The sequence below is a fragment of the Mus musculus genome, chromosome 12, assembly GCF_000001635.26.
Source record: "Mus musculus strain C57BL/6J chromosome 12, GRCm38.p6 C57BL/6J".
In the NCBI taxonomy this organism is placed as follows: Eukaryota; Metazoa; Chordata; class Mammalia; order Rodentia; family Muridae; genus Mus; species Mus musculus.
The window spans coordinates 13,464,407-13,488,780 of NC_000078.6; the positions used below are offsets into that span (position 1 = coordinate 13,464,407).

General features: G+C 41.9%; 1 protein-coding gene across 7 annotated transcripts in view; it reads left to right on the forward strand.

The window, feature by feature from the left end:
- The window catches only part of Nbas (neuroblastoma amplified sequence), a 368,280-nt gene that overhangs the window by 195,306 nt on the left and 148,600 nt on the right, over positions 1-24,374 (forward strand). For 6 of the 7 annotated variants that reach the window (XM_011243895.2, XM_006515215.2, XM_006515216.2 and 3 more), the window contains exons 41-44: positions 5,435-5,664; positions 9,721-9,831; positions 17,980-18,230; positions 19,304-19,638. In XM_011243895.2, the coding sequence (XP_011242197.1) occupies positions 5,435-5,664; positions 9,721-9,831; positions 17,980-18,230; positions 19,304-19,638 (927 nt within the window). The remainder of the gene's footprint in view (positions 1-5,434; positions 5,665-9,720; positions 9,832-17,979; positions 18,231-19,303; positions 19,639-24,374) is intronic. The other variant, XR_003950086.1, reaches the window with a different exon arrangement.

Below are 24,374 nucleotides of genomic sequence, written 5' to 3' on the forward strand. Positions count from 1 at the left end.
ATCCAGGACTCTGAGGCCAATTCATTTGTTTCTCCTGCAGAAGTAATTTTGATTTTTCTTTGAAGGCTTAGTAAAAAGTTGTCTCCTTTTCTTACATTTTCCACAATTATTTGAAATAATGAAAAGTATCATGTCTCTAAACTCAACAGCTATTTTGATAATTCATACATGTACCATTCTGATAAATTTGCCATCAAGCAATTAATAGAATACCACTGTTTGTCATTCTGTTAAGGAGTAGTTTCTAAAAGAGGTGTTCTCAGGGACGAGCAGAAAATGCTGTTAGAGAAGAAAGACTGTCTGGGAAACCACTCAAATCAGATAGCTATTCCCAAAGTTCCTACACTAATTTTTACATGTGGTATGAAAACAGCTTTCCCTGTAAAATAGAATGGCAGTACTCTGTCACTGGTAAAAGGATTCCGGTGGCTACTCTCATGTATATGCAGTGGGCACCACATACGGCTTCTTCTAAAGATTTAGGAGAGTACCTTTCCTGGATACCAGATGTAAAAAATGTTTCCTTCTTGAAGGCCTAGTGCTTGGGAGTCAGACATTTGCATGGCTGGTCACCAGCTTGGCAGCCTCATACAGAGTTCTCCCCACTCACCTTAACACAGAGGTGATCCTAAGAGACACCTCTCCTCCAGGGCATTCTATTAGTTGAGATTCAGCACAGGGCGATGAAGTTTCAGATTTTCCATCCTTAGGGCTTAAATAAAGGTTTCTACTCATAAAAATATCAATGATGGGCTGGAGAGATGGCTCAGTGGTTAAGAGCACTGACCACTCTTCGAGAGGTCCTGAGTTCAATTCCCAGCAACCACATGGCGGCTCACAACCATCTGTAATGGAATCTGACACCCTCTTCTGGGGTGTCTGAAGACAGTGACAGTGTACTCACATAAAATAAATTCATAAATCTTTAAAAAAATATCAATGATATAGTGAGTAAATTTGATGTAGAAATTTGTGAAATAAAAATTATTCACACAGGGCTAGTTTGAGTAAAGAAGAAGAGATTAAGTTGTTTAAACTGTATGGAACTCTATTAGCTTTAAGGCGTTGGTCTGAAAATTATGTTTTTACAAAGAATTCAATTCTGAATATTTTATATACTTGAATATTTCCTGATATAATTCTGAATTATATCAGGAAAGATGTAGAACCTCATTTCCATACTGGAGGGACTTGTAAGGATTTATTTTATTTTAATGATTAATTCCTATATACTCATATAGGATTTTACTCTTAGGAAGGTTACCCTCTGGTGAAGTCTTGTTTTTCACCTTTGTAGAAACTGAGTGCTAGAAGAATCAAGAAGTGAAACCAGTTCCTTTCCCCCAGGTCTGGTAGCCTCTGATTCTGAAGTGAGCGTCCATTCAGATGCATCCTGTGAGCTGCTTATGTATACCTCTTGGTCAACCACTAATTTTTAATTCCTTGAGAGTAAGCTCTGGGTGTAACTTGGTTTCATAACATAGTCGAGAAAGAAGTGCTTTATCAGATGAGCTTCAATGTGTAGATGGCAACCAGCATAGAGACCCACAACTGTCAAGGTGCACAGAATAAGACTGCAGAAGGTTCAGCTCCTAAAAACCATGTGCTCCACAATCTATCTTCCAAATTTTGGGGTCAGTGGGAGAGAGGGTGGAAAGAGTGTAAGAGCTAGATGCAGTGGATGACTGTAAGGAGGGACTCGCAGTGGTTGGGACAGCATTCATGTGACCCGTAGAAGCCCAAAGCAGACAAATTCCCTGCGTAGAGAATGAAATTGGCCATGAACTACCACCCATAGCCAAGCACTTATTGTCAACTGTTTGCTGCTGTGAAAGGAAGGGTCTGTTTTCTCTAAGAGTGTAGCCCTTGATGAATTGACAAAGCTCTTGAAGACCACATATCTGTGACTATTTGGATAGCAAAACTTAGCATTGAAAGCATGTAAAACTGGGCACAAATTAACATAGAAACTGTGCAAAAATAGAAGGGGGTTAGGTTGGGAAGGACTTAGGGAAGAAAGAGTAGATATGATCAGAACTTGTACAGAACTAATAAGAAAATTAAAAATACATCATTTGTGCTTTCCAATCAATGGAGGAGGTTGTTGATCAACAGTCTTTCATAGTGGAGAAACAAGGCATGAACTCCAAACTGTCCCTCTTCCAAGTGCAGAACTAAAATATAAACTGCGACTACTGACTTAAAGCTCAGAGCAGTTTACTGTGCACCTTATTTTTGTAGAGGATTCTGTTATGTTCTAGAAGAGATGGATTTATGAATGGTCACGGTCTCCTTCCTCCAGGAGCTATAATCTAATGAGAGCAGGGAAGCATTCATTATGGACTACAGGAGTAATTACAGTAAGGGTTTTGAAAATCTTTCAGCAAAATCTACATTCCTCTCTTGTTTGTTTGTGTGGCTGGTTTGTTTTGTTTTGGTTTTTTGTTTTTTTTTTTGGTTTTTCGAGACAGGGTTTCTCTGTAGAGCCCTGGCCTCTGCCTCCCGAGTGCTGGGATTAAAGGCGTGCACCACCATGCCCAGCTGTTTTGTTTTGTTTTTCCTTTGATTTTTGTTTTATCTTTGTTGTTCCTAGCTCTCTCTCTTCATACCATACTCAGGTTGCATATTTTCTCTACGGTCTCTTATAGGCAGGTAAGCTGTCTTATCATTGTTTCCACTTTACAGGCAGGAGAGTAAAGTTGTAAGTGAAGTAGCTGTCCCCAGGTCATCCAGCTGCATCTCTTACAGGTCTGCGTACATCAGGGCGACAGGTGATTGTACTGAGTGAGGAAAGGAGATCAATTCGTTCTTTTGCCTTATGTGAACGTGGAGTTTATATGTGTTCTTGAAACTTCCTTCAGGATACAAATTTGAGCTTATATACATAGTGTAATATCTATGTTTGTTACGTCTGTGTGCTTCCATTTTGGAACTTAGTTCACCACATTGCCTTTGGACTGTGTCATAAAATGTATTAGAGGAAAGAAAATATAACTGTGGTGTTATATGATATTGAGGCTTAGGAAGAAGTATGCCACTCTTTCTGCTGAGAAGTATACACATCATATGGGAAGGTACAGAAAGAATACGTGGCCCACACTGATAGATAGCACCAAACTACACAGGGAGCTGTATGCATGACGAAAGGTTCAGAGTTATATGTAAAACATTGTACATGAAAAGGAAATAACTATCAACCATAAACTACAGCATGTTTCCCTTTTTGTCTATTTCTTTCACCAGATACATTGTGTGTGTGTGTGTTACCTTTCTTGTTGCTGTGACAAAAGACCTGAAAGGAGTAATTTGAGCAAGGGAAGGTTCATGTTGGCTCAGAGTTTGAAGGCACTGTCCCATGGCTGGGAAATGGTGTTGGTAACTAGTCACTTGCAGCCACAGTCAGGAAGTGAGAAAGGAATGCTGGCGTTGAGCTCACTTTCTTAATATATTCAGTATGTGACTCTTAGTTCTTGGGCTGGTGCAGCTCACATTTAGGGTAGGTCTTCATGCCCTAATTAACTCAAGTTAGAAACTTTCTCGTAAACTTGCCTAGAGGTGTTTCAGAACTCCATATTGCTGACAGTTTTAACCACCCCACAGCTGATTCCCACATAATTCCCTAATAGCACTGAGAGTTGATTTATTCATTCTGTCTTTCTTTATAGTTCTTGGCCCTAGAATGTACTTATCTAACCTTTGCTGGAGTATATCTTCATATTCCTTGGGCACTTTCTGGTGCTAGTATCTGAAGTTAGGCTGGATATTAAGTCTTCTGAGAAGACTTCTCTGACAAATCCTGTCTCTCTGTAGTATCCCAAGCTCATCATGCGTAGCCATCTCACCTCTGCTTGCTCTGCTGTGTGTCTAGACAAGATGGACACATTCTTTTAGTGAATTGCTTAGCACATAAGTGTACAAATTATTCTCCTCCTCACAGGTCTTACATTCTCTGTCAGCTTTAACTGTGAAGGCAGTTGATTTTAAACATTGGAGATATTTCAGATTATTTCTTAAGCAGTTTAAGTGAGGGAGAGGTTTATCTGATCATGAAGTAACTTACCAGAGAGAGTCCAGGGAATTCTTCACTGGCATTGAGTGCTTTCAGTCGGGAAACTAAGAGTAACTTGGCTGTGGTGATTAACGTTAGGGAGGAGCACGGAAGCATTATATCTTTCTAAAAATGCACCGGCAATGAATTTAAAATGGCCCTGTGGCTTCCTGTGGTAGAATTTAATGTTGTGTTTTTCTGAGATTATGACCAAATATATTTATGTGTAGAAAAAAAAATCTGTTAGGTTGACTTTTACTTAAGTCTATCTGTAGGAATCCAGCATATCTCTAATTGGCTTTTATCTATGCCTCCAGATTGTTTCATAACAGGATGAAGAGAGAGACTGGCAGGCCAGGTTTGGTTAAATAGACTCAACATTGACAAATCTCCTGTGTAGCTCAGAATAATGGGTTTTCATGTTAAAAATGCTGACAGCCTATCATCATTAGGAATGGAGTTCTGAGAACCAAATATAGAGTGTGGATTTTTTCCTCTCTAACTTACTTATTTTACAATATGTAGTATGCCTCTGAGAAATCAGGATGGAGTGAGTTAATGCCATTATTGTTTATATGATTTGTAATTCCCAAACCATGGCTGAGCCTCTCTGTTTTGCCTTATTGGCTCTCAGACCAACTTATACATATTTATACTAAATAAATATGACGACTTAATCACTCCTCCCATGCCCTGTCGTCTGTTGGATTCTCTGCTCTGTTTCATTAGTTTCATTGCTTTGGAAGAAGCCACCAAGAACCATTGACCCTTTGTCCCTTCGAGCCCCAAACAAAACAGAACAAACAAAGCAGAACATTGACCTTTGCATTCTTTCTTATATGTCTAGTAGTGTCTTGGACTTTGCAATCCAGAGTCAGATTTTATTCTTGTTTTTCTAACCTATCCCCAAAGAAAACATTCTTCTGTTTCACTGTCTAACCTTGTATAGTTAAGGCACTAGACTTTACTTTTCTCACTGAGCGCATTGTGGTGTGTCACAAGACTGTATCCAGAGGCCATGAGAAGAGACTGTCTTCCCCGAGGAAAAAAGGAAAAATGGCCAGCAGATTAGGACAAAATGTGATGTAGGTATATGATAGTTGAAAAAGTGGAGGTATTTAATTTAAAGTTGTTTAGAAGTTTTTAAGATGGAAACAAAATCAAAGCAGGGTTCAGTTCAGAAAGACTGTTTGTAGGCTCGGCTCTGTGTGCTTTCTTTGAGGTGTGCAAAGTGCTACTTCCGACTTGGCTTTTAGGTGGTTATGCTTAAATGTACCAAGCCGTGGAAAGTGGCATCCAGATCTACAGGAACTCTGTTCTGCTCTTTTAAATAGTTGTTCGTATATGCATACTGTACATAAAAGACATTTTCCACCACTTTCACAGGTTGATCCCAAGGAATTAATCAAGATGGTTACCGGTCATGTGGCTCAACATGGGCATGAAGGCTGGCCTGAGGACCTCTTGTCCCTGAGCAGGCAACTGCACTACTACAGCGAGCGTCTTCTGGATTTTACCCAGGCTCAGCTCCTCCAGGGCCTGCGGAAGGGCGTGGACGTGCAGAGGTTTACTGCTGATGACCAGTACAAAAGAGAAACCATCCTGGGCCTGGCAGAGTAAGGGGTCACTTTATCTCTTGAGAGGTGGATTCAAAATGCAAAAGGATGAATTGAATTCATGTATTAGCATGCACAGTTGTTAGCATAGGAGCTTCTCTAGCGTTCGCAGCGTTAGTTATGAGGAATGACACATAGATAGTTATGAGGATGACACATAGATCCGTAGACACAGACCTAAGAGTCTGCACGTCGAGGTGGTGGCCCTGGGTGGTGGTGGGGTGTTGGTGTTGTTTGCTGTCAGCTTCTCATGCCTCTGGAAATCCAGTTCCTGAATTATGCCTGTTCTAGACATACAGGCAGTGGCTTGGTGGGAAGATGGTGCCCGGCATGGAACGTAAGTGAGATTTCCTCTTCCTCTTCCTTGAGAATCTACTTTTCAAAGTATATAGAGTCGATACTCCTCAGTGTGTTTAGAGCTCCAGTGCCCTCACTCTGGAAGGTCCAGTGTTGAAGGTACAGGTGCCTACATCCTGGACTCTAGAGAAACAAGCCATTTTCTAGCCAGGGTCCTCACAGACAAGGACAAACTGCCATTTGCCTTTCTGAGTGAGCAGCAGGCCCAGTCTCAGAAGGTAACACAGCTGAAGCCCATTTGCAAGAGTGCTTCTCTAGGAACGGAAGGAAGGAATTCCCTCGGATTTTATTCTGGTGCGCTCAGCTTTAGTAGTTCAGATCAGGCAAGTAGTATTTGCTGTGCAGAGGATGGAAAAGTGTGGTTACCATTCAGTTTCTAAATAGAAAGTGGATCTAACTCCTCCATGCCACGACTGGGAACTTACCATGGAACAGACCCAAAGAGCTCTGTGTGCTGTGCTGCAGGCTTCATCTGAAGCCTTTCATCGCAGACAGCCCTGGGATATAAAGGAGTCTTAGCTGAGTTTACTAAATGAAAAGGTGCTGTTTAGAGATGGTCAGTGGCCCAGGTTTCATGGTGGTAAGATCTACAGGTTTCACCTTAACCTGAGTCTGTCACATATTAAGGATGTCACATCTCTGTCACAATATGATGTGCCTTCTTGTACATTGCTTCTTTTCTCAATGAAGCACTCATGTGCCATGGACGTTAGAATTGTAGTCTTGAAACTATGGCTGGATTGTGTGTACACTGACCTGGTAGTTACTCATGTCTCCTGAGAAATTACCTTGAAATACCAAAAATGGTTTTGATTGTAGTAATAGTATGCTATTATTCAATATTATCCTTTAAATCCTTATGGAAATGGCAAAGATGCATTGACATTTTCTGGTAACTATATTAGCCTGCATCTATTTGCTCTCAGAGATGTCTGGATTCTCTCTGAGGTAAGGCAGGGCATTGGGGAGTCAAAGGACAGATAGTGTGGAAAGCCTGTGCCAGTCTCAATTAAAAAGTGGCTTTCTCTTCTTGTCATTTCTTCCAAAAGGCCAGCTTCCAAGTCATTAAAATCTGATTATATGTCTTATATCCTAAGACAGTGAGCAACCCAGATCCCTTGTTTTTGGAAGAAGAATCTGAGAAAGAAGGTTTTTAAGGAGTTGTGCCGGGCCTCACAGCCAGGAAGACTTGAGTCTGGGTTTCCTATTCTCGATACAGTGTACTTTTCCATTGGGCATCTGTAATCCTCACTGCCATGTTGACGGCTGTGAGGTATGCAGTGCCTCGTTTTATTAGTTACATTTTGCTGGCGTTTTCATCTAAGTATGCAGCTGGCATATGCTATGTGAAGTATGTCCTCAAGGACAAATACATGCTTTTGATAAATATATAATAGAGTCTTCTATATTTGGTTGTTTAGAAAAATACACCGCAGTTTTTGGATGGCTTGTTAAAAATACTTTACAGTTTCTGTGGGGATTTGAGCTTTGCCATTTCTAATTTGGTGGATATTCCAATATCTAAGGCAATATTGAAAAACGGTTTCTCCTGGTTTTTGCCACTCTTATTTCCACTTATGCACAGGGTGGCCCATCTTCTTATTCATTGGATTTCATAAGTCTGTTGCATATGTCTTTTTTTTTTTCTTTTTTCTTTTTGTTTTTGTTTTTTGGTTTTTTGAGACAGGGTTTCTCTGTGTAGCACTGGCTGTCCTGGAACTTACTCTGTAGACCAGGCTGGCCTAGAACTCCGAAATCCACCTGCCTCTGCCTCCCAAGTGCTGGGATTAAAGGCATGTGCCACCGCCCGGCTCTGTTGCATATATCTTATAGTGTATGAATGTCTTTGTGAAAACATCCTCAGAATCAGGCATTGTAGCTTTGAAGAGGGTATAAAATAATTCTTTTCTAATACTCATCTTCATGAAGTGATAAAAATGCTAATGCAGGGCTGGAGTGGTAGCTTAGCTGGTAAGTGCTTGCCTTGTATGCTAGAGGACCTGCATTGGATTCTCTAGACCATGTAGAAAAGGCCAGACATGGTGACAGTTTCTTACAATCCCTTCGATGGTGAAAAGGTAGAGACAGACTGTCTGGAAGCTTATGAACAGCTACCCTTAACTATGGGACAAAAATGCAGGCCAGTGAGAGACCTTGACTCAAAAGATGGAGGACACCTGGAGACTGACCTCTGAGATTGTACCTCTACATGTAAACCATGTATGACTATACTCTAATCTCCTTACACAAATGTACGAACATACACATGCACACGCATACACACATACCAGTCCATATCCAGCATGTACCTCTGCTAAGCTCCCACAACAGAGATGGTTCATTGGTGATATTTCCTAGAGGCCTCTCATTTCATCGTGTAGGGTCCATGCTTAATTAGTAAAATGGCTACCTGCAATAACATACTGCATGGGTTAACATACTTCTACAGCACTTTATTTTCTTCTGTACTTATTCACTTCTAGGAATAGCCATCTACTTTTAAAGGTTTATAGAAAAACAAATAAGAATCCCAAGAGAGTGCAAAAGATGATGGGGACAGACAGCATCGAGCAGCAAAGGCAAAGGACTTATTAAGGGCCCTGTTCAGAAAGCTTTCACAAACTCTGGCTAAAGAAACACATACATGCTGTGGCCCATTTAGCTAGAGATTTAGCTGGCCATCCTCACAGTAACAGATTTCATTGCTGCTGCTGTGGTTGCAATAAGGCCCTTCTAGCTAAGGATAATTCCATTTCCTACTTCTCTGCCTTCGGAAAGAATGTAGGATTCCCGCAGTAACCTCAATGTTACTTCTCTGAACTATTTTCCTGGTATTGTTTATGAACCTTGCCCCCCATACACATACCTTGTGATGCAATTTCCTGTCTTAAACCTCCCTCCAGATCTTTGTTGGCTACAAAAAAAGGTATAGGCTTTGAGGACTGTGTGCTTTTCCTGAGTTTGATCAGCTTGCTCCATTTATCAGATTGGCCTGCTGACATTTGTGCTTAGTTAAATTTCATTTGTTCTTCATTCATCAGTTCAAACTTAGTACACTTAATCCCAATTCTTAGAATATTTTAGAATTTAAAAAATCCTACCTCTGCTATATTTAATTATTATTTTATGTCTCATTTCCTATTACGCTGTGTACTCCAGAAATATCTTTCTTATTTTTATAACTGAAACAGTACAATACCTGACAATTCAGGAAACAATAATTTTTTTTTTTTTTTGGTTTACTTCCACGCTCTTCAAATATCATCTGGGTGCTATAGAATCTAAATCGGAATTCTTATTAATTTCTTTCCTCAGCAATATTGCTATTTGACTGGGTAATTCTCTCTTGGAGAAGGCCAGCCTATGCTTTGTAGGATATTCAGTATCATACCTGGATACTGACCACAAATTCCACCCTATTTGTGACAATTAGAATGTTTCTTCAGATGGCCAAGTAGCTTGTAGGTTCAGAATTACCCTTGACAGGGAGCCACTGGCTGACAAGTCCCTGTAACCTGCCTTGCAGCACTGTGAATGGGAGCTGGGCAGTCCTTCCAGTGTCTTCTCAAGAGCTGACCTAGGGAGGACTGTGCTGCCATCCCTGACGCAGGTCTGTGTCTGGAAGAGAATTTTCTTTGCTGATTCGGGTCATTTGTTTCTTTTCTTTCCTTTCTCTGTGCTTGGTGACCACTCCTGAAGAAGCCTTGAGGAAAATGTCTACAGCATCGCTCTTTCCCTGGCACAGCGGTACAGTATCTCACAGTGGGAAGTCTTCATGACCCACTTGGAGTTCCTGTTCAGTGAGAGTGGGTAAGTACAGCTGACATGCATAAAGTGCCCATGCCTGTCTCTGCAAGATCTAGTTTAGAACAGTCATGAAACCATGTAATGCCAGTGTTCCTCTTATCTATAGCCCAGGCTGTCTTGGCACAGGCTTTCCTTTTCCAATAGCCTGTAAGTTTTATTTCTGTCAGAGCTCTGAGTTAGACACTTTACAGTACATCCATATGTTTATTGAGAATCTGTTGGCAGAGGTGTTTTAGTAGTGGAGAATATGGGTGGGTATCTTGGCACCTTGGAACTTAGTGTCTGCAATAGGCATTATATGACAATTGAATAATGGCTTAGGGTAGTATGAAAACAAAGCTTTTATGCTGTATGTAAGAAAGCCCAGTAAGGAAGGTAGAATGGTTAGCAAAGGCTTTCCCTTTGAGCTGTGCTGTGCTTTGGGGGTGGTTTGAGTAGCTCCCAAGAGTTTACTTATTGAGGTTTAATCCCACTGGAAGACCATGAAGGGGTGGAAGTGTAACCCTGCTATGGTGTTTAGATCAGCGCTGGGGAGCCCTTTGGGATTGGATAAGATAGGCAGAGTAGAGCTTCTCCATTTGGCTTGCAGGCTGTATTAGAGGAGAAAAGACTGGAGACAGTCTGTGCTGCCATTCCTTCCTTCAACCTGAAATAGTTTGTGCAGACTTAGAGACTCAACCATGAAGAATGTCTTCAGCTTCTAGGTCTGTGAGCTGAGTAAACTTTATATTATGATGTCTTTTCTCTGAGTAGTTCAGTAGGGCAACTCAACGTGGACTTTTCAAGCTGAGAGCTCAATATTAAGTTAGGCTCAACTGTACTGGAAAGGCATTTTGTGGCAGATGATTTGGCAAGCATGGAGGGCCTTTGACTAGGAGCATGATGAGTCAGAGGACCCAGCAAAGAAGCAGTGTGAATGAGGCCACAAGTGCGGATTGCATGTGGGTAAGAAGTAGGAACTAGGCCATGCTGTGCTTATGATATGGCATCTTAGATTTTTATTCATCACTGAAATGTTAACATCTACATTTATTAAATTGTACTGTGATGATGCTATTATGGATGGCAATGCTGTCCTAAATGCAGCATTTTTCAGACTCTAAAGAGGGCCATTGGCAACTCCCTAAGAACCAGAGACTAGCTAAGCATTTGAGTGAAATAAAAGGTGAAAAAAAATGACCAAGTTTTGACATTGGTAAGAACTCTTTGGTTAGTATGTGGAAGAAAGATAGTATGGAATCCAGCCCAGTAAGGAGCTGTTATAGAAAAAGCATGGAAGACAGGTGGCCCCAGCTTGGAGTAAGAATTTGAAAGTGTAGAAGAGGGAAGAGTAAGTTTCAGAAACACTTGAAAACAAAATAGCTTATGTGTATACTTTGCACATTGCTTAGTAAGGATGATGTAGACACAGGAGCAGTTAGGGGCTAGGTCTGTGGGCCCACGTGTTGCAGGGCAGCATCCCTGAGTGAGTCAGGTCTAGCTGGATGGAGAAGTGACTTGCAGCTGAAGAGTGAGGGTGAAGGGTAAGGTGGCTGCTGAAGCTTGATACAAGCTGGAATCATTTGAAAGGAGGGAACTGAAACTCAGAAAATGCCTCCATAGGGTCTGGCTCTAGGGCATTTTCTTAATTAGTGATCAGTGCTGGAAGGCCCAGCCCACTGTGGGTGGTGCTCCCCCTGGGCTGGTGGTCCTGTATTCTATAAAAAAGCAGGCTGAGCATACAAACCACAAGGAGCAGGCTAGTAAGCAGCACTTGTCCATGGCCTCTGCATCAGCTCCTGCCTCCATGTGCCTGCCCTGTTTGAGTTTCTGCCCTCATTGCGTTTGATAATGAACTGTTATGTGGAACTGTGAGTGAAACAGTCCCTTTCCTCCCCAAGTTGCCTTTGGTCATAGTGTTTCCTGACAGCAATAGGAATGTTAACTAATACAGACAGACAGACAGACAGACAGTGAGGGTCTTGGTAGAGAATAAGTATCTAGCAAAATGTACAAGAGGAGGAGGAAGGAGGCATGAAAACATGTTCTTGTCCTCAAGAAGCCGTGTCTGCAGTGTTCCAGGAAGGGGAAGGGGAGCTGATGGGTGAATCTTGTTTAAGGCCTAAAGGTCCTCATGACCTAGTGTGTTTAACTTTTCTTAATCTTTGAAATGTTAACACCTTCACTTGAGCTTTTATCAGATTGTTCCATGATGATGGTGTTATGGATAGTAAATATTGTCCTGAATTCGCCAATTCTCAGGCACAGTAATATGTTCAAGTAAATATTTTCTGTGATTTGTCTGGTGCTTAAAAATACACCATAGCATTTTTAGTATGTGTCTTCTATTTCATTAAATGATACATAAGGGATGTTGTCTGTGCAAACAGGATGAGTCTTTGGTCTCTGAATATATTACAAATTATCAGGCAATCGAGGAGCATGCAAGGCTGTTCCTGCTGTATCATTATACCTGAGAGCAGAGTGATTATGCAGATGCATAGCAATTACAAAGCAGGAAATTGTTACCTCTTGGCATCGTTACTTGTGAGTGGTAAGGCACTTAATACTGATTTACCAAGTGCTGTTTGGGACTTTGTTCCTTTCTTAGAAGGCAGCACTTTGCCTGACTACTTAATCAAATACACTAACTGGTTATTAGAAATAAGCCTTGTAAATACTGTCAAAGTTGCCCAACATTCTATAAGTAAAGCCAATGCCATTGGGAAGTTAACCACTAGAATAACAGAAATGCTCTTCTTTTCTTCAGGGTATTTACTGTCTTGGTATTCCTTAAAATAGTGTCCCTGGTCCACCCATGAAGTTCCTTTCTACCCCGGTCCTTTTCTTTCCTGTGGATGATTTTGACCTGCAGCACCACCTTGATAGACAGGTACAAGTTGGGCAGCCTTAGGCAGCGGATGTCGTCCCTCAGATCCAGATGGCTGGGCCAGTTCTCTGTGTGTCCTTGAACCAGATGCTCCTCTTCTCTGGAGCTTCTTCTTGACAGTTAGAAGCAAGGAGTAGTACAGTGTAGGTGACTAAGTGGTAGGAAGCTAACCCACTCTGGTACGTGACCACTCCTAACGTGTGACGCTGCTTCTGTTGGCTGGCCCTCCTAAGTATCCACACCGCAGTCTCCTTCCTCCTCACATCTCCCTTTTTTCTTTTTTTTTTTCCTTCCTCTTACTGGTTTTAAAGAAAATATTGATTTTGCCATTTTCCCTGTTACAAGTACATAGACTCACAGCCCCCAACCTCAGCAGACTTTAATTCTCTCAGCCCCTTAGTTCTTCGGTGGTACCCTTTCAACCTGCAGGGTTGTGAGCCTTAGAGCCAGAACTGGGAGGCTCAAGTAGCCGGCTTACTATCGTGGTCATTCCTACGTTTTCTTCCCTGGAAAATTATTTACACAGTTTTTAAATGCCATGAAATTAGAGAGTTATACAGAGTATCTGTCTTATAGAGAATGTTTTGAAAGTTCCCGTTACTGTTGTTTCTTACTCTACATTTACCAAATTCATCATATGACCTCTGCAGTACATCTGAGCAATTACTCTTCAAGTCAGTATGGTTATCAGTCATTGATGAGGGTAATGGTGATACATTACATGACAACTGTTTAATGGGTGATGCCTGTGACTGTATCTGTGCTATGGTATTTCTGGCAATATTGTTAAAGATGCAAATAGTATGTAGTTGAATAAACCTGTCAAAATTGACCTTTCACTGTCAAAAACTTAAGAAGGTTTCTCCTTGGGAGGGAGATAAAATTTCCACATGGGCTTCAAGATTGATAGTGTATTTACATAATAAAATACCTGATGAAGGAACCCACTGAGTATCATTGCTACAAAAATAAACTCTCAAGATATTCATGATAATTCATTCACCAACTGTCTCCCTAGGTAATGTAGAAAAATTAGTCAACTTAGCCATGTCTTCCCTGAGGAACTTAAGTTTCACCCCCTTCCCAGGTATGGCTGTCATTCAGAGGGTGTATGGGTCATTTTACAGTTGCCAGTGCTGAAGCCACTCATCCACTGGAGTCACTCACTGGGATTTGTGACTCTTCATGCTTTGGGGATTAGTCTCTGTGGAAAATGCAGTCACTGTGTCTCAACTGTGCCCAATACAATCTTTGATGGACACGGTAGTTTACTTCTGGAAGCTCTAACTTGGGACCAGCTCCTACCTCGTTCCAGTTAGCCTAGTGACTTCTTTCAGGAAACAGACACAAGACCATCTTCAGAGAGTAGTTGTCAGAGCTGAAGCGCTGCTGGGTTGCTTGTAAGTCCCCGTCCCTTTCACCTCTGTGTGCTCCCTCTTGCCTCTCCAACAGCCCTCTTTGTCTCTACCATTCTCATTCCTCCTTCCTCTTCTCTTGTTTGTATCCTTTGGTCAGCTAATGGAATTATATTATCACCCAGTCTCAGAATGAATAAAGAAAAATGTATTGAAATAATTTTTTTTCTTGTACAAATAAAATTCCCTTTAGTACATACTGTTTTGAATCATTTTCAGGTTATTGACAACTTGAAGGCATTATAGAACACTTTAATCATAGGATTAGTTATAATAATTTATTCCTTGAACATTAAGTACAGCCAATGCTGTCCAATAGTTAGCCCTTGAAAGTTAAATAGGCAACACTTGGAGTATGAGTTGCTCCACAGCTACACCTTAGTCCGGGAAAGAAGCACTGAAACCCTTTCAAGGTAATTATTAGATAGATGACAAAAGGCTACCAAGGTTTCACAGTATTTTGTTGGCTTCCTTGAGTGAGATTCTTTAGAATTGTTTTCTAAGCAAAGATTTAATTTCTTGTTCCAAAGAGGATAAGTTTGTTTCAATGAAAGCTATTAAGATAGGCTATTGATTACTGGCATCTTGGAAGATCTTAGCACACTGTAATTTACTGGAGAGCAGTGCTTGGGTCTTTATCGTGTGTCAGTAAAGGTGTTTCAGGATCTGTCCTGACAAGATAATTAGCTGAAATTGTACATGACACGAACTGAATTGTCAGTATAGAATTTGAGTGGGTGAGAGGTCATGTTAAGAAGGACTGGATTCAGAACGAAGCCAAACAGAAGCTAAGTAAACTGTTATGGAGCCAGTGTCATTTTGTGGATGGCTTTACCCTGAACACAGTTTATTGGAGGGTTTGGGGTGCGACGTGACAGGAGGACTCTTAGGATGTTGCTGCTAGGAGGAAGATGGGCTGCTGTTTATGAGACAGCTATTACTGTGGGTGCTGGCCTTCAGATAGCACGGTTGCTCTATGAAATAGTGAGCAAACCCAGTCCGAGGCTAGACAGGCCGCAGTAGCTCTTTCTCATCCATGTCTTGATAATTGCCCGGCTTTAAGTCACTCACATAGGAACCAACATAATGAGTACCAAGTTGTTCCTTCCTGTCCTCCGTAGCCTCTCAGTTCACACTACTGTCAGTGCAGATCATCTGAGTGGGGTCACACAGTTTACTCTTTTCTTCCTCACTGCATCATTTTCAGACCTTATCCCCAACACATACACACACTTTAAAGTTAATTAATTATTTTATTTATTTACACCAAATGTTTCCCCCATTTTCTCCCTTGCAGAGTTGTTTCTCCTATCTCCCCCCTCACCTTTGGGTCTGAGAGGGTGCTCCCATCAGATATCCCCTGATCCTGGGGCATCAAGTCTCTCCAGGATTAGGCTCATCTTCTCCCACTGAGGCCAGACAAGCAGCCCACTGCTACATATGTTCCAGGCCTTGTACCAACCTGTGTATGCTCTTTGGTTGGTGGCTCAGTCTCTGGGAGCTTTATGGGGTCTGGGTGGGTTGATGTTGTTGGTCTTCCTATAGGGTTGCCATCCTCATCAGCTCTTTCATTCCTTCCCCTAACTCTTCCATATGTGTCCCTAAACTCAGTCCAATGGTTGGCTGTAAGTATCTGCATCTGTCTCAGTCAGCAGCTGGTAACGTGTCTAATAAGCCATGCTAGGCTCCTGTCTGTAAGCACATCATAGTATTAATAATAGTGTCAGGGACTGGTGCCTGCACATGGGATAGATCCCAAGTTGGACTATTTATTAGTAGTCTCTGTTCGAGTTTTGTTACTGTATTTCTTTTAGGCAGGAGTAATTTTGGGTCGAAAGTTTTGTACGTGGGTTTGTGTCCCCATCCCTCAACTGGGGGTCCTGCCTGGCTATAGGAGGTGATCTCTTCAGGTTCCGTATCCCCACATGTTAAGCATTTTGGCTAAGGTCACCTGCACTGAGTCCTGGAAGCCTCTCTCATCCCAGGTTTCTCAGACTTCCTAGAAGTCCTCCCTACCCCACCCCCAAACCCCAACCTCCACCAGCTACATATTTCCATTCATTCTCTTGGCCTTCTGAGCCTCTCTCCTGCCTCTCCCCATACCTGATTTTGACCCCCCCCTTCATTCCCCTCCCTTTCCCCTCTCCCCTCTTCCACTCAGGTCCTTGCCTCCCTCTCTGTCACATGACTATTTTGTGCTCACTTTTAAGTGGAACTGAAGCATCCTCATTTGAGCCTTCCTTCTTGCTTAAATTCTTTGGGCCTGAATATCATGGGTATTCTATACTTTATGACTAAAATTTACTTATCAGTGAGTACAGACCATGCATGTCCTTTGGGGTCTGGTTACTTCACTCATTATGATATTTTCTAGTTCCACGGATTTGCCTATCATGAGGTCCTTTTTAAAAATAGTTGAATAGTATTTTGTTGTGTAAATGAACCAGTTTCTGCCTAGGGCAGAATAAGGCTGCTGTGAACACAGTAAAGCACTTGACCTTGTGGTATGGTGGAGTATCTTTTGGGTGTATGCCCAGGAGCAATATAGCTAGACCTTCAGGTAGAACTATTTCTAACTTTCTGAGGAACTGTCAGATTGATTTCCAGAGTGGTTGTACCAGTTTGCACTCCCATCAGCAATGGAGGAGTGTTTCCCTTTTTTTACATCCTCGCTAGCATTTGCTGTCACTTGAGTTTTTGATCTTTGCCATTCTGAGCAAAGTTTGCTCTCACTTTCCCACATGACTACTCAGTTTCCCCTGAGTATTTTTGGGAGTTCTAGAAACAGCATTTCTGATGTATTGGGCTGCCTAAAGGACCTTAACATTGGAGAATGGTGTCTCGCCTTGTCTGTGGCCCTGGGATTGTACAAGAGGCTCCTGTGTAGGGGAAAAACAAAAGATCAAAAGATCAAATAAAGCTGCCTTGTCTCTCCAGATAAATAAAATCCAGGGAAGCCGATTGGGCAGATAGAACACCATGAACTTTTTTTTTCTTGACATATTAGTCTTAAATGACTCCCTTTAAAGTTTATATTAGAATTTGAGTTAGTATGAAAGGATACTTAAATTAGTATGAAATTCAATATTAAGATGTATCTTTTATTCAATAAGCAGTCCTATAGATAGTTTTGAAAGCAAAATTATTTCCTTCCTGTATTAATCCTACTTGAATCTGGCATAAAGTTGATGTTGACCGAACATTAATTCAACACTCTCAGATGTAAGATGTGCCTAGATGGTGGGTGTTATTCTTCCCCTTCAGTTTCTTTCCTTCTTTTGAATTTGCATTTTTATTCACTTGTGTATTTGTGTGTGTTCCCACACATGTGTGTGGAAATCACAAATAATTTAGAATAAGTGCCTCATGTTTTATGGCCTAACTGCCAAGAATGGGGTGGTTCTGGAACTACAGGAAGGCCTTTCTTGGGCCTGCTGTGGTTGTTCCTCTGGTGACACGTGAAAGCCACGTAGTAGGAGGGCATCCTGCTTCTTGTTCGTTTCTCTTTATATACACTGCATAAGTCTTGTGGCTACTTAGAAAAGCCTCATTAGAAGTGTCCTCTCTGGGCCAGCAAGACAGCTCAGTGGGAACAAGAATCTTCCCAACCCTGATGGCCTGAATTGTATCCCAGGATGCATGCTGGGAACTGACTCACAAATGCTGCCCCTGACCCCCACCTTCTCATGGCATCATGCTTATTATGTCGGACCCTCCACATCACGTATACACACACACACACACACACACACACACACACACACACACACACACACACAAATAAATAATCCTGTCTGCCAGGGATTAAAGATAATGTTTATTTAAAGAATAGTATTGTAACGTAGACTGTTTGGTTCTTGATTTCAGTTTGTCCACAGGAGAAATTGAAAAGCGAGCCCAAACCCTTCACCTCTTTGACACTTTGAAGACAGATCCTGAGTCCTTTCATAAACACATGGTCAAGTATATCTATCCCACCATTGAGGGTCTTGACCATGAAAGGCTGCTGTATTATTTCACTCTCCTGGAAAGCTGTGGTTGTGCCAACTTTGAAACAACTGCTATTAAACCAGAAATCCACATTCGTCTGCTGAAGAAATTTAAAGTTGTTGCATCAGGTAGGACACCATGTTCTTGCTGGCCAACCTTTCTTCCAAATGAAATCTAGGGATTTTCTACACACAGCCAGCTGTGCTCATATATCATCCTTGATATATTAAGAGCACAGATTTCTGAAGGTGATTGACTTTAGTTAGTATCTTCCAGCTCCTTTACCTGCAGTTGGAGAATTCAGCATTAGGGAAAGACAGAAATCTTCTGAAATTCCCTGTTGACTTCAGGTAGAGCTGCTGCAGACAGCCCTCTATTGTCATCTTCTGTATTTAACAGTGTGATATGATTGGGCCGCTACTCTTAGGAGGTTTGGCAAACTTTCCCTTCAGTAAAACCATTTATTTAAACTACTTATGGGGTTTGTGGGGCTGAAGGGGCAGCTCATCAGTTAAGAGCACTCCCTGCTCTTGCTGAAGTCCTAGGTTGATTCCCAGCACCCTAATATGGTAGCTCACAATTCCATGGAGCTCTAGTTCCAGGGGACCTGACACCCCATCCTGACTTCCTACACATGTAGTGCACAGATAAAGATGCAGGCACTCATGCATACAAATAAAATAAATAAAATCTTAAATATACATTTTACATTTATGATATATAATATTCATGGGACATGTAAAAGAACCTTTACATCATAATGAATTTTTGGAATATTTAAAGGTGGTGTTCATGTGTTTATAACTAAAATATTAAATGTGTTAGTAATCCTTAAGTCTCTTTGTGGTGCCTGACTTTATGTGTAAGAGTGCCCTTTAGGTCATGAGATGTTCTGATAGCTGTCTTCTAGTAGCTGGTGTCAAATGAGCAGCTCAGCAGCTCTACTGATGGAAGACAGGGTAGGTGCTGCAGGGCATGAGCTGCAGAGGCAGGAGGACAGTGACTCATGAGGGGATGGAGAAGGACACTGGGGCTTCCTGAGTTGAATGACGTGGGATTGCACAGCTCGGGTCCTGCCTGAAGCTCTCGGGGTAAACTGCTGCCTTTTCCTCCAGCCACTCATAAGGCTTGTGTGGGTTTGAGGTACCTGTGTGTTCCCATTATAGTCAGCCACTTCCTTGCTTTCCTTCCCTTCCAATAGGTCTTAATTATAAGAAGCTGACCGATAAAAGTGAGGATGCGCTGGAAGCCCTGGAGCCTGTGCTCACGAGTCAGAATATCTTATCTATTTCCAAACTCGCCCCCAGAATCCCTGGGAAGCATGGGCAGATGCTTTCCCCCAGCTCTCTGTACACCGTCTGGTTGCAGAAGTTGTTCTGGGCTGGAGATCCGCACCTCATCAAGCAGGCTCCGGAGTCTTCCGCAGAGTGGCTTCATGCCTGTGATGTCTGCCTGAAGTACTTCGATCGACTCTGTCCGGATGACCTCATCACTGTGATGGATGCAATTACATTTTCTCCAAAAGCTGTGTCCAAGGTAACTAAAGAAGTTGTTCAAGTTAGATGAGAGTACTTTGAAAAAAATGAAAATTACCCTGGCATTCCAAAGATTTGTTTTTATTTTTTTCCTTGAATTAAAAAATAAGTCTAAGGTTTTCTAAAGCTTTAGGCTTCATGAGAAGACGTGACTCTCTTTTTTGCTGAGCTTAATTGAGAAATCACTTTCTCCTGTTACATATAAAGAAATAATTAAAACCAGAGATACCCAGTCGAATTTATACGTATATTTTAACCTGTTAAAATTCTCATTGGTATGCCTTAGTAAATGCATCATCCTTTATTTTAAATTGTGAAAAGTGAGGGAGACCATTGTGCAATTGTCCATTCTTGATATAATTTTACTCAGGTCCAGCCTGACACCTTCCCCGACTCTGGTTGAGCCCTTAGGATTTTTTACATGAATGTGGCACAGAGTAGAACGTGGCGGTAGGATGTCTCTGGGATTGCATGCCGTACTTCCCAGTGATCTGTGTTTCGATCTGAGCCCTCCGACCTCATTCTAAGACCTGCTCTGCACATCTCATCTATAGGCACCTAAGTCAAAGTCTGCGTGTAGGGTCCTCTCTCCTTTTTGCCCCCTGACTCAGATAATCCTGCTAGGCAAATGTTGTGTGCTCACTGCTTCGGCCAGGGCATTGTGTCTCTTGGAATAGCTCTGAGCCTCTGCCTTTGGAATTGCTGTTTTCCCCCTGTCTGCCACAGCTGCTGCTGCTCTTTTCTTCCTCCAAGACAGCAAGTGTATGCAGTTCCTTACCCGGAAGCATTTATTACAAGTATTATGTTGCTAGTACTGGATAGTTGCAAAGTCTTGCAAAGCATTCATTTGGAATTTGGCACAGGTAAATTCTAGATTTTAGTCACTCACTAGACTCTTAAGTTGTGGGTAACCAAGAACCTTTTCATTTTGATTAATAAGATCCCACTAATTTGAATGATAACTTGATTTTTAAGTTTTAAAATGGAGATAGTCATTGTTTTAAGGAAGAAAATAGGGATGATTATAAGGAAAGGTAGCAAGATGTTTCTAAGAACAGCCTACGTTTGGGCTCATATGACTCTGGCGTGTCACTTTTCAGCTATGCGAATCCATTAGATGTTGCCTCTCCCAGAGGAGGCTAAGGATGAGGGGTCGTTGAGGAGATATTCTTATCACCAGAGGCAAAACAGAGCTGGTAAGGAGGAGCCAAGGTTGAGCTGAAGGAAGCCACATGTGTCCTTTCCAGGCCAGCATCCTTTACCACCTGTAGGAATTCACAGGGACACAAATCAAGGAGCACTGGGACCAGAATGCCTGCAGAGAGCAGCCCTAAGCAGCCTGGAATGGGTCATGGCCACTGCAGGGCTGAGGTCAAATGAAGTAGGTGGTGAGTGTGCAATGCTTAGGAAGTGACCAATCCACCCAGGAGTCTAAAGTAAAAAAAAAAAAAAAAAAGGCTCACGCGTTGGGGCTGAGCACTGCTGAAGGAGTAGGAAAAGACTAGGCACGAAGAGAGAAGGACCCTCTTTTCAATGCAGTGTCCTCAAGCTGTAGGCTGTTTTGAATATCTGCATTCCACTTGCTGTGTGATCAGTGGGAGTTTGCTTGTGGAGGTTAGACCAGGCAGGCAGTGCTGTACCTCCTTCAATTGTGATCTGTTCATGTGGAAACTTGAGCTGCATCTAGACCTCACTTAGAGTTTTAGCTTCTGTGATATCGTAAGCTTCAGAATTTTAAATTATACTGTATGTTCATCATCTAATCCAATCTTAGTTGTAAGCCGTCAAGACGTCTGTGGAACATTTGAGAGGTAGGGGTGTGTGTGTGTGTGTGTGTGTGTGTGTGTGTGTGTGTGTGTGAGTGTGAGTGTGAGTGTGTGTGTGAGTGAGTGTGTGTGTGAGTGTGAGTGTGTGTGTGTGAGTGTGTGAGTGAGTGTGTGTGTGAGTGTGAGTGTGTGTGAGTGAGTGTGTGTGAGTGTGTGTGTGTGTGTGTGAGTGTGTGTGTGTGTGTGTGTGTGTGTGTGTGTGTTTATGACTCAGTGAAGATTCAGTCAGTTACTGGGTTGCTCCTTTAGCTCAGGTGGTATAGACCAGGCACAGCATTTCTTTTCCATAGAACGTTCTCAAGAGTGAGTTTTCTAGTGCACCAGGAGAATTATAAAGTAAAACAATTACCTTTAAAACTCTGTTGTAAAACTTTAAATTGTTCCTCCATTTTAGTGTTTCTCTTTTCACTTCCTGGGTAGATTAAAGCAGAAATGTATTACATTTAGATAAAAATGCATGTTTGAAACCAAGTACTGAGAGAGAGGGGAGGGAATGAATTATGAGACACAAGCCCACATGTTAGAGGACACATTTGGAAGAGAGAATACAACTGGATTTGTTCAAAATTTCAAAACACCAGATGTTCCCACAGCTTGTACATGGTGCGGAAAATGTAAAGTGAGTATGTGTTATTCATACACAGTGTGCAGTTTTCAGGAGTGTGCCCACATTTAACTCAGAACCAAATTTTTAGAAAGAGTGCGTAAGCGTTTTCTAGAGTGCCTGGGAAAACAGTCAGCAATTGTTCAGATACTAAATTTCAGACAGGAATTTCCTGAATTCTGCATCATGGGCTGAATCCACAGTGAACGTGCCAGAGATGGTTTTCTGTACTTGTACTGACAGTTGTTTAATTAACATTTACATTATCAGAATTCTTAGATGTTCTGGGGAAAATGTTCACCAAATAGCATTGTCATATGGAGTGGCTAATCTTTGCTGACATTGGAGGTGATGGCTAGGCTGACGGGGGAAAGGATAGAAATGTGTATCTGCTGCATCCTATATGGCTGGGGTGGCTAGAGTGGCTCCTACCCTGTTAATTTTATCAATTAAAAGGACAGCAAGTAAACATAGGTAACACTGTTCCCGGGAACCGATAGCAAACCCACCCCAGATAGAAAACCAAGCCATCAACAGCAAGTAAGGTTAGCTCAAAAGCCAGATCTGGTAATCCAGTGAGTTTATTAGGGTTCCGTATAGAACTGTAGGTGAGTGGGCAGTTAAAAGAGTGGGGGTGAAGGGTTATTTACAGTAGTGTGAGTGAGAGAGCATGGATGACTCAAATGTGGCTGTATCAACATGAACATGCTCCCCGCAGCCTGGGCCACCGCTGCCCACAGTCTGTACTGTGGGGCTCCATGTCTCACGAATGTGGCAGGCTGTGGAGGGCCATTCCAGACAGCTAGTTCTCCTCAGCTGCTGCACTTAGACTGTTGCTCTGACTGTGGTACATAAAGAAAAGCCAGCCTCACACACATGGGAAGGAGGTAAGGAAGAGGATGTTGCTGTAGCCACTACTTTGGAAAGTATTTTGACACTAAATTTGAGCAAGAAATGTTCAAATATTAGGTCCAGTGAAGACACTAAAAACATTTAATTACATTACATAATTAGAAATGTCGGTACACTGGATATACAGATCATTCAGATATTGAGACACGGCATCTTTTAATGTCATAGTTACATGTACTAGTATAAGTAAGCACTAGTCTTTCATAGAGGAAATTTTGATTTTTTTCCCAGATGCTGTCAGGCTGAGTTGTAGATGTAGGTTTCCTTTTAAAAAACTTAAACTTTATCATTGAAAACAAATATTACGTATGTTTTTCTTGAAGAGGCATGCTTTATCAGTTTAAAGAAAATATTGACCGATGCTCAGGTCTGAATAGATCTGTACTGTGTCAGTTGCTTGCTCGCTCTTCCTTCCTCCCTCCCTCCCTCCCTCCCTCCCTCCCTCCCTCCCTTCCTTCCTTCCTCCCTTCCTTCCTTCCTTCCTTCCTTTCTTTTTCATTCTCTCTCTATCTCTCTCTTTCTTTCTTTCTTTCTTTCTTTCTTTCTTTCTTTCTTTCTTTCTTTCTTTCTTTCTTTCTTTCTTTCTTCCTTCCTTCCTTCCTTCCTTCCTTCCTTCCTTCCTTCCTTCCTTCCTTCCTTCCTTCCTTCCTTAACAGCTTTTTCTTTTAAAAAAGGTATTTTCTTTATTTACATTTCAAATTCTATCCTGAAAGTTCCCTATAACCTACCTCCCACACCCTGTTCCCCTACCCACCCACTCCCACTTCATAGCCCTTGCGTTCCCTTGTACTGGGGCCTATAAAGTTTGCAGTACCAAGGGGCCTTTCTTCCCAATGATGGCTCACTAGGCCATCTTCTGCTACATATGCAGTTAGAGACATAAACTCTGGAGGTACTGGTTAGTTCATATTGTTGTTCCACCTATAGTGTTGCAGACACCTTCAGTTCCTTGGGTACTTTCTCTAGCTTCTCTATTGGGGGCCCTGTGTTGCATCTCATAGATGACTGTGAGCATCCACTTCTGTATTTGCCAGGCACAGGCATAGTCTCATATGAGACAGCTATATCAGTGTCTCTTCAGCAAAATCTTACTGGCATATTCAATATTGTCTGGGTTTTGTTGGCTGATTATGGGATGGATCCCAGGGTGCGGAAGTCTCTGGATAGTCCATCCTTTCATCTCAGCTCCAAACTTTGTCTCTGCAACTCCTTCCATGGGTATTGTGTTCCATATTCTAAGGAGGAATGAAGTATCCACCTGTTGGTCTTCTCACTTCTTGATTTTCTTGTGTTTTGCAAATTGTATCTTGGGTGTTCTATGTTCCTGGGCTAATATCCATTTATTAGTGAGTGCATATCTAATGACTTCTCTTGTGACTGGGTTACGTCACTAAG